Genomic DNA, 12,753 nt, shown 5'->3' with positions numbered 1-12,753 from the left:
TTCTTTGCCTGGTCCTCTATCAGAGGTCGCCTGTGTTCCTTGGCTTGTGGCCCTACACATATTATACCAATTTCTGTTTCCACCAATAAATCTGACTGACCTTCCTGCCTGCTTTATAAGGACCCGTGTAATTGGGCCCACTTGGATGATCTCACCCTTAATCACATTTACAGAGTTCATGTAATCATGTAAAGGTAACAATATTCATAGACTACAGGGATTATGTATATATGGACATAGGGATAGGTATCATTCAGCCTACTACATAGGATCAGGAAGTCATCTAAATAGCCATTTTTTAAAATACCTGTACTATAGTACAGAGTTTTACTCACAATTCTAATGTCCAACAACATGATAAAATTACAGAGAAAAGTTTGAATCTGAGACCATTTCTCATTTCATTAGAATAATGCCTTATACCCTCATAAATCAAAATCTAAAGAATGGCCTTGACCCTGATTCTAGAAATTCCAGACCTTCCCTTCCACACAACATAAGTACAGTTTCTCTTCCCACAGAGTTGAGTTTTACCCGCATAAAAATCTAGCAGGATTTAGAAAGAGCTATGTGAAAGGTTTGAACTCAAGAGTAGAGACCTGTAGTATACCAACAAGATAGTATACCAACACGATCAAGTAGACACCGTAGTTCTCTCCTGTGCTTCAAGGCGAGGTGAAAGTCCTAACACTGGAGACTTTCATAGTTCTCTACCTCACACCATGTATAGAGATTTAAAATCATTTTTCTTGCAAAAAATATATTTCAGATCCATATCTGAAATTCTTCACTTTGAATAATTTACAAACAAAATTATCGTAATAAGCTGTGGTGGGAATGTAGCAGTATATTAAGTCTGGGTCTAATCTGTATGCTTATGGCCGTAGGGTAATAATGGAATTTTCCCATTTTGTGGACTGTTAAATGCTTTCAAGATGGGAGACAGAATATGAATATAAGCGAATTTGTTTCTATACTAGATGTCTTAAAGATGGTCTGTTAGTGGTCCAGTGTGAGACTGTAATTATATCATGAATGATGCTTATGATGTAATTGCAGCCTCAGGTAAGACTGGACACCCTCAGAAAGAGCCTTAGGAGGTGGTAATGAGTAAGTGCAGATAGTGGAAAGTAACTCCAGGTTCAGCTTCAACTGTGAAATCTTGACACTAGGAATGTTATAATTGTACTTTAAGAAACTGGCTGATGGTATTCCTTTCCCTCCCCAAGAGAGGATAACTGGCCTTTAATTAGATTAACACTAAAGAAAAAATAGTACTAAATTCTTTGAAGCTTTCAGGAAAGTTGTGTACTTGAATAATTTGAATTAAAAATTACTTGTACTTTGAAGCAGGGTAGATTACTTTCTTGGGAACACACTTGGTTTCCCTTCCTATAAGGGAAATTACAGTATGCCAGTGATCAGAAGCCAACTTCCTGCCCCTATCCTGTGTGAGTGAAAGGGATAAAAGACATTAGACTCATCTAAGTGTCCCTCCAGAGGTAGGCTGTAGCTAGCTCTACTACATTCACTACTTCATTGTGAGCGCCAGAGGATTCAGGCACAGGGGTGAGGGGGGTCAGAAGAGGCCAAGTAACAGGGAGCAATGAGATCAAATCTCCCTGTCTGTGTGTGTCAGTGTCCATATAGACCAAAGCCTGCCCAGGATTGTGAATAGATATTGCATCTACTCCACAGAATGACTGAGAAACAGTTCTTCCATGCCATCGAATCTTAATGAGAACAGACAAGAAGCTCATGTCAACGACTTTATTTAGAAGTCCTCTTAGTGATTTGACACAGTTCTCTTGAGTATATAACTGATGAAGCCAACAGTTGCCACCACACCTGCTAATGTGGCCATAGCAGCTACTACTTTAGAAATAACATCTCCTGCAGCCCAATGGCCTTTGGTGTCTACAACATCTGGAAAGGAAACAGACATTTAAGTCTTAGGATTAGCTGACATTTAAATCATAAGGGTAAGCTGAAGTCTTACACATTGGCTCTCCAGAGGAGATGAAGTTAAGTCTCAAACTTAGTTTGCGGGGAATAGCCTCACCTCATAGGCCAACCTTTTTCCCTCCCACTCTTTTCCTTAATATTGCCACTTGCTTTTACCTGTTCAAGATCAAGTAGGCTGGCATTTGAAAAGGACCTTAATCTCAGCCTGTTTAATGCAACATTCTGATGCTAACAGATATGGTTAACCATCTGAGCATGTGATCTCAGATTAAGGCTATCTGGGTTAACAATGTGGGATAACAGGAATATGATCTAATGCAGATTTAAGTTTGGCAACAGCAAGTTAGATGCACAGGTCTTCTGAATACTGTTAGAAATGCTTCCTGAATTTCTTGAATAGTCATATTTTAGAGGCGTCTACTATGGTATTAAGGACAAAACTAGAAGTAACCTAGATGTCTACAAATGAAGGTCATGACAGAGCCATGTGGAACCCCACATAGCTGTTAACTGTAAGGTAGGTCTCTTTGTATAGATAAGGTGGCTAAAACAGTAAGTTAACAGATCAGTAGGTGGAATATGTGATGTTATGTTAGTGATTTCTGGAAAGATGCATAGGAGACTTGACAGAAGCTCATCTCAGAGAGGAGACTCTTATTCAGATTTACCATAAGCATGTATTAGTATATGTAAGCATTAAACTGTTGGCATAAAAAGCTAAGAATTTGAATTCAGGAAGTACCTCAGCCTTTAAAGTCCATACCTTTGAATGAAGAGCCATCTGATAACAGGAGAATGGATCCTGGGAGGCTAACTGTAACTTTCTCTTCAGTGATCCCTGTGGCTGGAGACATAAGTTTCTGTTTGACCTCTGGAATATGAGTTTGAGAGGTATGGCAATAGAATATTTAGAAGGAAAAGCTCCATGGGCTATCTCATTCTTTTATGTAGTTCTGCCTGCATTTGCAGGAGGGGTCATGTGTTACTACAAAACTGGGATGGATTATCAAAGAACATGTCTATGGCACTAAAATACCTGCCCATCCCTCAGATATGTATGGGCAAGGCAGACTGGTCCAACAAGGGGTTTCTTGGGCTCTTGAGATGAAGAATTGACCCTATCCATGAGATATTTAGTTTTGAAAAGTTGAATCTTGCTTTAAGACTCAAGGATTTGAAGGTTTTACCTCGCCTGTGCCTAGAAGATATAGGGCAAGTCACAGAACACAGAGAGGAGTCAGCAGAGAGTTGATTGCAGATTAAGGCACTGCAGTGGAAGTAGACCTACAAACAGAAGACTTAGGTGGAACCTATGTACTAAAATTCAACCTGTCCCAGGTGACTTCTTAGTCACTTACTAGGCTAAAGAGCTCCTGGGCTTCTGAGACAAAGGCAAAGGTCTTCACATCAAACCTTTGATAGAGACCAGGATGGGTCACAGTGGAACCAACAGGGTGGAAGGTGGTTTGGTAGTTGTCCATGTTGTACACACAGCTAGAAGGCACATACCAGATATCAGAGAAGGATGTCAGTCACATGCATTCTGGAGATAAGCACTGACATTGACCCCCCACACACACATACAAGTCACGTGTAAAACCCTCTGTACTATTGCTATATCTACCTTCTAGTACCTTTCTTTGACTTTGTACTTCTTGACTTATCTAATACCCATAAAGTCATAGGTTCTACACTTGTATTTTTGTATGATGTAGAAAAGTACCCATTTGTTTGCCAACTATACTCGTCAAGGAAATGTAACTTCTATGTATCACTACAGAAGACACTGGCTTCTTTCTACATGAGTTCCTGTTATGTCTCAGGCAGTATTTGTTGGTCACAGAAGAAGACTCCCTGTCATTTTCTAGTTTAATATGACATAAGGGGGTTGATGCTATGAAGAACATAGATAGCCTGGGTGGTATGTATCAAGGGTAAAAAAAAGATGGACTAGGTTAAGGGCTAAGGAGGGTCAGAATAGACCTCATGGATGAGCTGGGCACTTGAGTTTCTACAAGTGTTTAGTTAATCTCAGAGCCTTATAGTGCTTGGGTTCTATGTTAAATGGCTCAAGTGAACATCTAATACCAGTGTTACCACTTAGTGCTTTTGTGTGACTATATTCTAAAGCCCAAGAGGATTTTTTCTATCATAGGCAGGTTCTGACGTATTAACTGGACAACCTTATAGTATAGAAGATACCTACCCATCCATGACAATATTCCACTGGGGAAGAGACTCTGGGTCTGCAGTAGATGTTGCCCAGCAGTCATCTAAGACCAGCTTGATGTTGGGGTCATCCCTGTTAAGAATTCTCACTTCCATGTAAATTGGTTGGCGGAGGTATTTCACTAGAGGGTATTCATCGTTCCCATAAGGTTGTTGGTAGGAGCTATCTGAAATGGAATGAATGCTTCTTTAGTATTCATGTAGTTGATGGCTAACAGGTTGCTATTGTTCCATTAGTCTAGTAGCATCAGAAAGCTCATTTCAGGGAAAGACACTGGCTAAGAAGACACTTAACTCTTCTCCAAGAGTTATTTAAGCTGCAACATCTCACCTGGGTAGGTCTGCAGGATTAAGGTAAGTGGACCTGGCTTCACTGAGGCCACTGGATAAGGAAGACTTTTGACACTGAAGTTTAGTAGCATGTCATCCCTGCTATACGAGCACTTCACTGTCATTCTGTAAGAGAAATGCAAAGAATTTTAGGTACATTGCTTGAATTTAAACTACAGCTTAAGTATTTAAGTAGCAGTTGTATCACACCTGAACTCACTATCCCTGGATATTTTGCTTGGAGGAAGATCTGTCCAAAGAGCATGTATTTCATTTTCATAGATAACTCTGTCATTTTCAAACTAAAAAATATCAGAAAATTGGTCAACAGCCAATTACTTTAAAGATGAGTCTCAAACTCTTAACACCTACTAGTACTGACCTTATGTCTCGTTCCACATCCATTCAGAGGTATGTGAAACCGTACCAGCTCTTGAGACTGAGCCTTAAAGATAGGCCTGCAGGATGAATTTCCAACCCTGAGGGTGCTCAGGTTGAGAGCTGGTTTTGTTTGGTGGCTGTAGACCTCGAAGTCCATAAACCCATCTCGGGTGCACAGCTCATCTGTAACTAGACAGCAGTAAAGGTTAAGACAAATTTGTCTGCCATCTGATACTGTCAGTCAACCTTGAAGGTTGGAAAATTCTAAAAAAGGCACTAAAATATGTCTTAAGTTTTTGTTTGGGAAAATACCCTGATAAATAGCTTGAGTTACAAGGGAAGCTGAAACAGTTAAGCTGCTCTGTATGGGAACAGAAGGACTTTTCTTCCCCAAGGAAGAATTAGGAGACATGAAAAGGGCCATATAGGGTAAAAACCTGGTCAGAAACATTGATGAGGGGTTGAAGTAACTTAATATCAGACTTAATGTGGTTTTAAGCATAGTGTCTGCATTATTATTTACCTTGTTTTAATACTCACAAATCCTGAGGGGTTTGAGAGGAAACTGAGGTAGAAAGTAATGTTTATTTGGTCTGACTTGATGCAAATTAGAGAATAATCAGTAACACAGGGGAGATGCAATGAAGAAATGCTTATTCCTTATTCCTTTTTGGAAATTCATAGGAGTTTAGGGAGGGGGAAGTCCTTGAAGTTTTCATATTCCCTTTGATTAACAGTTTTAGCATTCTTAGGTGATAGGCTCAGGCCCGTAACCCAATATTTCCAGGTTACTTGAACGTGTAATAGTTATAGTGATTGTTTTGTAAGTATTACGGAGCTCTGATATGAAAAGTCTTTAATTTCTTCAAGCCACAAAGCAATACATTAGAATCATAACTCTTGTTTTCCCACATGTGCAAGACCCCAGGTAGAAAAAAAAGTGATTAATAAGATATCTTTACCTATATAAACTGGTGACTCACAGAGACACTCAGGAGAGATCACCATGGATACGGTCTCTAGTCGAAGGTAGAAGGTCAGCATGAGTGATGCTAAGTAGAACTTATCAAGTAGGCATTTTTCAGAGAACTGAAATAAGAATGTCAATTAGTAGCCACAGCCTATCTGAGGCTTGGTCACAGGAGGCAGGAAGGAAGTCTATTGAACACTTGGAGGGCTTACTGCAGACTTGTTCTAGCTTAAAGAGAAACCAGACAAGTGAGCTCCTATCACTTCTCTGGAGCAGGATGTCTCCCCAGGCAGGAAATTTATTGCTATAAACTCATGTCCTAAAGTACCCAGCACTGTATACTGTTTGTTGTAGGCACTACAGTGTGGGTTAACAGATCAAATTCCAAAGGATAGTGGAACATCCTGCCAAGCCAAATCGAAGTCTAAAGGATTCTACAGATGTTATTATAAAATGCTATTTTAACACTCAACACTCTGGGGTCCCTGGCAATTCCAATCAAGAATTACCCTCAATGAGGATAGTATAGGATTCTTGTTTAGATCAAGCTGTCTTGTTTTTGGAGTACAACAGAGGTTCGTCACTAGGTATTTGACAATTACACTTCAGTGAATAAAACTTAAGTTTCCATTGCAGACGTTAAAGAGGCTCAGTGTTTGAGAATAAACTTCATTCCTTGAAAAATTCACTTGTGCAAGATGATCAAATGAGACCTTCTAAAATTTGAATCTGTTACCCCAGGATTGGTGTTTATGAGCAAGTCACCAGTTGTATTAGGATTACCCACAAGAGTATACTTTAAGTCAAGATTTTATAGAGTTTAGTGGTCGACAATGGCACTTACTTTTGTTTTGAGAAGAGTTTTGCTGAAATGTAATCTCAAGCCATTTGTTGCTTCTATATCAATCCCATTGTCATGCAGCTTGCTCGCAGGAATGTTCTTGTTTTCCAAGCTCACAGACTTCAGCTTCCCAGGAAACTGAGGTATGGTAAGAGTCATGTGTGTGGCATTACAGGTCACAGGATCTGGAAGGAATGATTGACACAATACCCATTACCAGCCTTAATTAAACACCTTAAATAATATCTCCAACAACTGAAGATGCAGCTACCTGGGGCCTTACCTGACACACAGATACCTTGTGATGAGAAGACCACCTTCTGCCCAGGAGATTCAAATGTAAGCTTCAGAAACACCATGTAAAGATGACTGTTACCTTGCTGGGGGAAAGCATTTTCAGAGACATTGATTTACTTGAATCTTGAACCACTGAGAATTTTCAGGCAAGTGTAGATTCAAATATTGGCCAGCATTTTGGCAAGCAGAACCATTTTGTTCTAGACGGTCCTAGAGGTGTTCTAGTCTCAACCTTGTCCGTTCTGTAAGACTTGGAGGACTAATGTTGTCTGTGGATATCACCTGTAGTTGATCATTTCTAAGCATAAATAGTTGGTTGTATGCCATAACATTTTATAGTTATAGAGAATGTTTATGAGAATTAATCTGAGTAACATGGAATAGAACCATCCTTAAAGAGGCTGATGTTTGAGCACCTATGTACCAGGACCTGTCCTAAGTACTTTAACACATTAGTTTGATGTAGTGTCTTGACTGTTGACCTGGAAAACACCAATATCTACTGTGAGGCAAAATATGGAACAATGACCCAACCATCTTAAGATTTTTAAGATTATACTTGTTTTGTATGGCATAGATTTAAGTCTATGGAAAAGAACAGGTTGAGGTGAAGACCATGTTTATTTAATTTACCTTAGTTTACCATTATATCTTTAGTACCCTTTTAAGTACTTGGCACATGGTAAGCATTAAGATATTGAGTCATGAGTTTAGAGACATAGTTGAAAGCATGTTTGGATTTAGGGACATTGGCCCATGCCTTGGTGGTAGGTGGTACAAAGCACTTTTACACTTACCACATAGCGAGTCACTCCAGTACCACTGAATGGCACATGGAAGATCATCTTGTGGTTGTCAATCAGGAGATTAAAGCCTTGATTCATGGCCTCTGATAAGGAGAGGGTTTTGGCTTCTAGACCATCACCAACCTCAATGCTCCATCCCATCTTCATACTGGACTCCTAAAGTCAAAAGCTTTAATTAGAGGGCTAGTGCAAATACAATCAAGTCTATTGTAGTCTAATGTTTTATTGGTTAAAGGTAATATCACCTTTAACAGAATTAAAGATTAATAAGGTATGTAACTTTAATAGTTACTTTTATACCTCACTGTCATCAGCTAAACTGGAGAACATCCGTGGCAAGGAAAACTGGAAGAAAAGTAAATCATGATGTTAGGCTTATGATCTGAAGGAGAAAGTTTCTAAAATCATGCCACCTGCTTATATATGTGGAAGACAGAAGTTGCTATGTGGTTCTGACACCAAGAAGGCTGGTTGTGGATTCAATAGGAAAAGCATAGCACTAGTCATGAATCTTAACTATACCTTTAGATGTTATTTCACCTCTTTGAAGTTCTGATGTCCCTTCTAGTTGTAGGTTCTTAAATGTATGATGTTACCATGTCTATAGAAGTACATGTAAAACTACGGAATTCCATCATTGGTGTGGTGTTATTTTGATATCTGTTACTTTTAGTTATCTAATGTCAACATTAGCTGTGTTAAACTAAATTTCATGAAGATGTGATTGATCTGTTTTGCTCAATTAGAACTTGGCATCTGGAATGGGGCCTAGAATGTGGTAGTCAGTCTGTCCATTATTAATGTGATTGTAGCTACCAACAGAACCCTTTCTATTACCAGGCATGATGTGCTAAGTACAGTATATACCCTCACAGTCAATTCTTAGAGACACCTATGAAGTACTGTTTCATCACTTATGGACTTGGAAACAAAGCCTTAGGGTAGTAAGAAATTAACCCATAGAGCAGATAGTGAATACAGGATTGCATTGTGGTCTGATTTTTAAGCCTAGCTCTGTTTGGAGTACTATATTGCCCCATAGTAGCCATATTCTCCAAGTAAACAGCCTATTGCACTCACAGACATAGAGTCCTTCTTGCAGATTATAGACGTTGCAGCCCCATGGGTATCTTCTACTTGCATAGCTGGGCAGAAGAACTGGTATATGTTAGCCCCAGGTTTTAGATCAGCACTGTTGTTAATGAATCTGATGGTCATCTGGTGCCCACCATGCTGTGGGTAAATAGCATAGTAAGAACAGTAAGTGCTGGCACCTCGGTGGGAAAGGTGATGCCAGAATACCATACGACCCACTCAAGTAACTAAGTGCTAAAAGGTACCTCATTCCTATAGTGGGAGACTCCAGATAGCCCTTTGTGAAAACATAGCAAAGACTAGTATTGACAGAACCATTCTAGCATCAGGAATTAGAGTTTAGTTTGTATCTCATATCTACTTTGTGTCTGGATATCATGGTCCTGGTTGAATGGGGGTTAATATGGGGCTTCCACCCAGGTTATTCAAATAGTTACTGAGCACTAGAGTAACCGCCATCGAGCTGGCTAGAGCCATCTTCACTGTTACCTCCGACCTTACCTCAGGAAATTCAGTCTAAAGCAGGGGTCAGCCAGTTTTTCTATATTAAGTATTAGTAACATTTCTATAAGACAACTATAGAAGTGTACAAGCCATTCATAATTCAAGGACCATTAAAGGAGGGCATGAACTGGATTTAACCATCCACAGCTTGTGGTATACAGATCCTCAGTCTAAGGGAATGTAACTCTAAAGCCCTTTGAATCGGGAAAGTCTTTAGAAAGGGAGAGTTTAATTACTGAAGAATCAAAAAGGGCATGTGATTACTCCATTGGTCAATCACAGACGGCCTCAGACCATATCACTTATAGTTCAAACCTCTTTGCAGAGCAGTAGACCCTGTAGAAAGTATTTTCTCAAAGCTCAGACCATAGATTTGCTTCAGAATCATATGGTGTAGCCTGTTAACTCTGCAGGTTCCCAGAGATCACCCCAGACCTATGTTATCAACTAGTTAAAACCAAACTTAGTTTTCAGGTGATTCTTTGGCACAGTAAAGGCTGTGAATTTTTGCTTAGGCAGGTTGCTTTTATTGTTCCTAATAACCTTGATTGGGCACTACTATTACTGCTTAGCTACTATTTGCCTTCTAACAGCTGTTTAGGCAGGATGGACATTTTCTATTTGCTGGTAGCAAAATGGTCTTACATCTCACATAGGGTTTACAAATTATGTTTGGGCACTTGGCACAGAAACTGGACACAAGTCTTCATCCATGTAAGACTCTTCTTTAGTTACCCAGTAGAGAGGGTACCATTATCCTCATTTCCCAATGAGCAAATAGAGGCTCAAAGAGCTTAACTTGTTTGAGTTCACACATACATACTGGCAGTCAGGGCTCAAGCATTTGAACATGAGGGTTTAACATCAACACTGACATTGCAATCCTGATAGTTCCGTGTTATGGGGTTGCCCTGGGCAATGGTGGCTCTCTGGCAGCACTCTTGGCTTGTTCCCTGGTGCCAGTAGTAGTTCCCGCTTCTCAGTTGTGATAACCAAAAGTTGCTCCAGACTTTATCAAATGTCCTCTGGACAGGTTAAGGAGGAGAAAAACCCCTCCTTCACCCCATTTGAGAAATGCTGCTATATCCAAAGAGTAAGTTCTTAACTACCAGGACTAAGACAAGTAACTATTAGGTTACGATATGCTTCCCAGGGCACTCCTCAAAGCAATTACTTACCACTCTCATGGTACAGTCATCATATGGGGCACTCAGGGTGAGCTTCTCTGGGTCCAGGATATAAGTACAGTTCAGCATTTCAACAGCAAAGGGATCTACAGAAACCAGATCAGATTAGACAGGATGGCTGAGATGCACACACCTGTGACAGCCATAGCACCAAGACTGCCAATCTGTTTCCAAGGCACTTCTATCGCTTCAGTTTATTCAACTGTGTGATATGGCTCAAACTTTAAGATGCCATGACTTATAGCTGTGAGTTTCCCAGAGATCCTTATACACTTTCAAGGAAACAGATCTCCCACTCTTGGTGGCATCATGCAAATCAGGGACCACCCGCTCCCATGGGGCTGTGGGAATTGGATGTCAGTTGATGCCAGAGTTGAGCTCTGCTTACCAGGCAAATGGGACTGGCCCTGAACTAGGGGTGGTCTACTTTGTCAGAATTAAGATAATACACATTACCTACCCACCACAGATGCATTCCATTTCTCAGTGTCAAGACCATGTGAAAACTTCACTATTATTCCATTTTCATCACAAATGATAGTTCCTGGAGAGCAAAAGCAGCATGTCGGGCCTTTGAGCGACATGAGATGCAACTCCTAGAGAGGTAGAGGAGACCTCTCCTCTCCAGTGGGTATCAGGGAAGGATGCCAAGTGAACAAGGCAAGAATTGTTCCCTATCCTCCAGGATCCCACAGATGGGTGAGAAATGCAGACAACTACCATGCAGTATACCAAGAACTGTAAGGAGGTACCAAGCACTCAGGGCTTTCTGAAGCACACCAGGGAGAAGCCTAGATTAGGGCAAAACAAGCACATCTGTAGACACCAGCTCAGAACCTTGACAGTGGAACTGATGAAGTTACGTCTATGAAAAATGGAACAAAAGCTTTGAAACAGGTGTTGCAAGTTAAAGTTGAAAGTCCTGGGTAAGCCCCAGATCAAGTTTTGTACATGATCTGACACTTCACAGCCTCTAGCTCAGGTAGCAGTAGTTCTAGTTTTGCCTGTTACATTGATACCTTTTTAAAAAGTCATGAATTTGTGATTAGAAACTACTAGTCCTAGAGATGGGGGAGAGGTTATTATTGTGGTTGGCTGTTCAGTAAAAGTTTCACTCTGTTGCCCTGGGTAGAGTGCAGTGGCATCATTTTAGTTCCTCATAACCTCGAACTTCTGGGCTCAAGTGATCCTTCTGCCTTAGCCTCGGGAATAGCTGGGACTACAGGTGCCTACCACCACACCTAGCTAATTTTTTTTTTTCCAAAGTAGACACAGGGTCTCACTTTTGTTCAGGCTTGTCTCAAACTCCTGAAGGCAAGCATTCTGCCCATCTCAGCCTCCCACAGTGTATGTAATCCTAGCCCAAATCAGTTTGTCTTTTTTAATTCTTTCATTTAACTGCCATAGTAAGCCCATAGGCAGACATTGGGACTGTCCAGTGACTTGATGAAGGTAAATAAGTGGAGGTTGAGTGACTGGAGGTTGTCTGAGCCAGGAGTATGTTTCATAGCCATTTAGGCATTCTCATTACAACCCATTCTTTCAGTTAAGGGGACTTCTTGCACCCAGGAGACATACCTGGGAAGACAGGATCCACCGACTGAGAGACATCTGCTGAGTTCACTGAAGTCACAAGGGTGAAGAAGAGAGAAATTGACCAGGAGATGCTGGTGAAAAATTAAAAGCTACCTTAATGTCCATAATTAAGGAACAGTTAAAAAGAATAATAAACTAAGTGAACATGACCCACCATGTCCACTCCCCTTCGGTCCCAGAATGGTAAGTACCTCCAGCCTGCACTGAACCAGCTTAAAGGAATCCCAGAAGCTCCTCTCTGTCTGCACACCATGGTAGAAGGGACTACCAAACCACCTGGGTAGAAGGTAGGCTGTTCTATGTTTTTATAGCAGGAAGTCAGCTGTGACTTCACCCTCTCCCCGTAGGGGCACCTGAATCTTCTACCCTCCCAGCTGAGAGGGAGGGATTTGGGAAGGAAATAGCATCTCTCCTTCCTAACACCTGCCTTGGGTGTTCTGCCAGCTGCTTCTGTGGTCCAGGAATGAAATCAGCATTCCCTGAAATTGACTCCAGGTGAGGGAATTGGTGTTTTCCCATAACTTTGGGAAAAATTAGGCTCTTTTGGACACA

General features: G+C 40.7%; 1 protein-coding gene across 1 annotated transcript; it reads right to left on the bottom strand.

Annotated features, from left to right (window-relative positions):
• Window positions 1-1,786: 1,786 nt before the first annotated feature.
• ZP2 (zona pellucida glycoprotein 2) lies at window positions 1,787-12,454 on the bottom strand. Its single transcript, XM_053556152.1, is given in 19 exon segments — window positions 1,787-1,962; window positions 2,091-2,114; window positions 2,714-2,836; window positions 3,153-3,249; window positions 3,324-3,459; window positions 4,172-4,361; window positions 4,526-4,650; window positions 4,735-4,826; window positions 4,907-5,094; window positions 5,868-5,994; window positions 6,720-6,901; window positions 7,000-7,096; window positions 7,811-7,975; window positions 8,120-8,164; window positions 8,900-9,052; window positions 10,597-10,691; window positions 11,066-11,149; window positions 12,184-12,272; window positions 12,393-12,454. Coding segments are annotated over 19 exon segments (2,250 nt in total).
• Window positions 12,455-12,753: the final 299 nt, after the last annotated feature.

Source organism: Nycticebus coucang, chromosome 12 (genome assembly GCF_027406575.1).
Source record: "Nycticebus coucang isolate mNycCou1 chromosome 12, mNycCou1.pri, whole genome shotgun sequence".
Taxonomy (NCBI): domain Eukaryota; kingdom Metazoa; phylum Chordata; class Mammalia; order Primates; family Lorisidae; genus Nycticebus; species Nycticebus coucang.
Note: the sequence above shows the minus strand (reverse complement) of the source record. Positions and strands in the feature narration are given on the sequence as shown.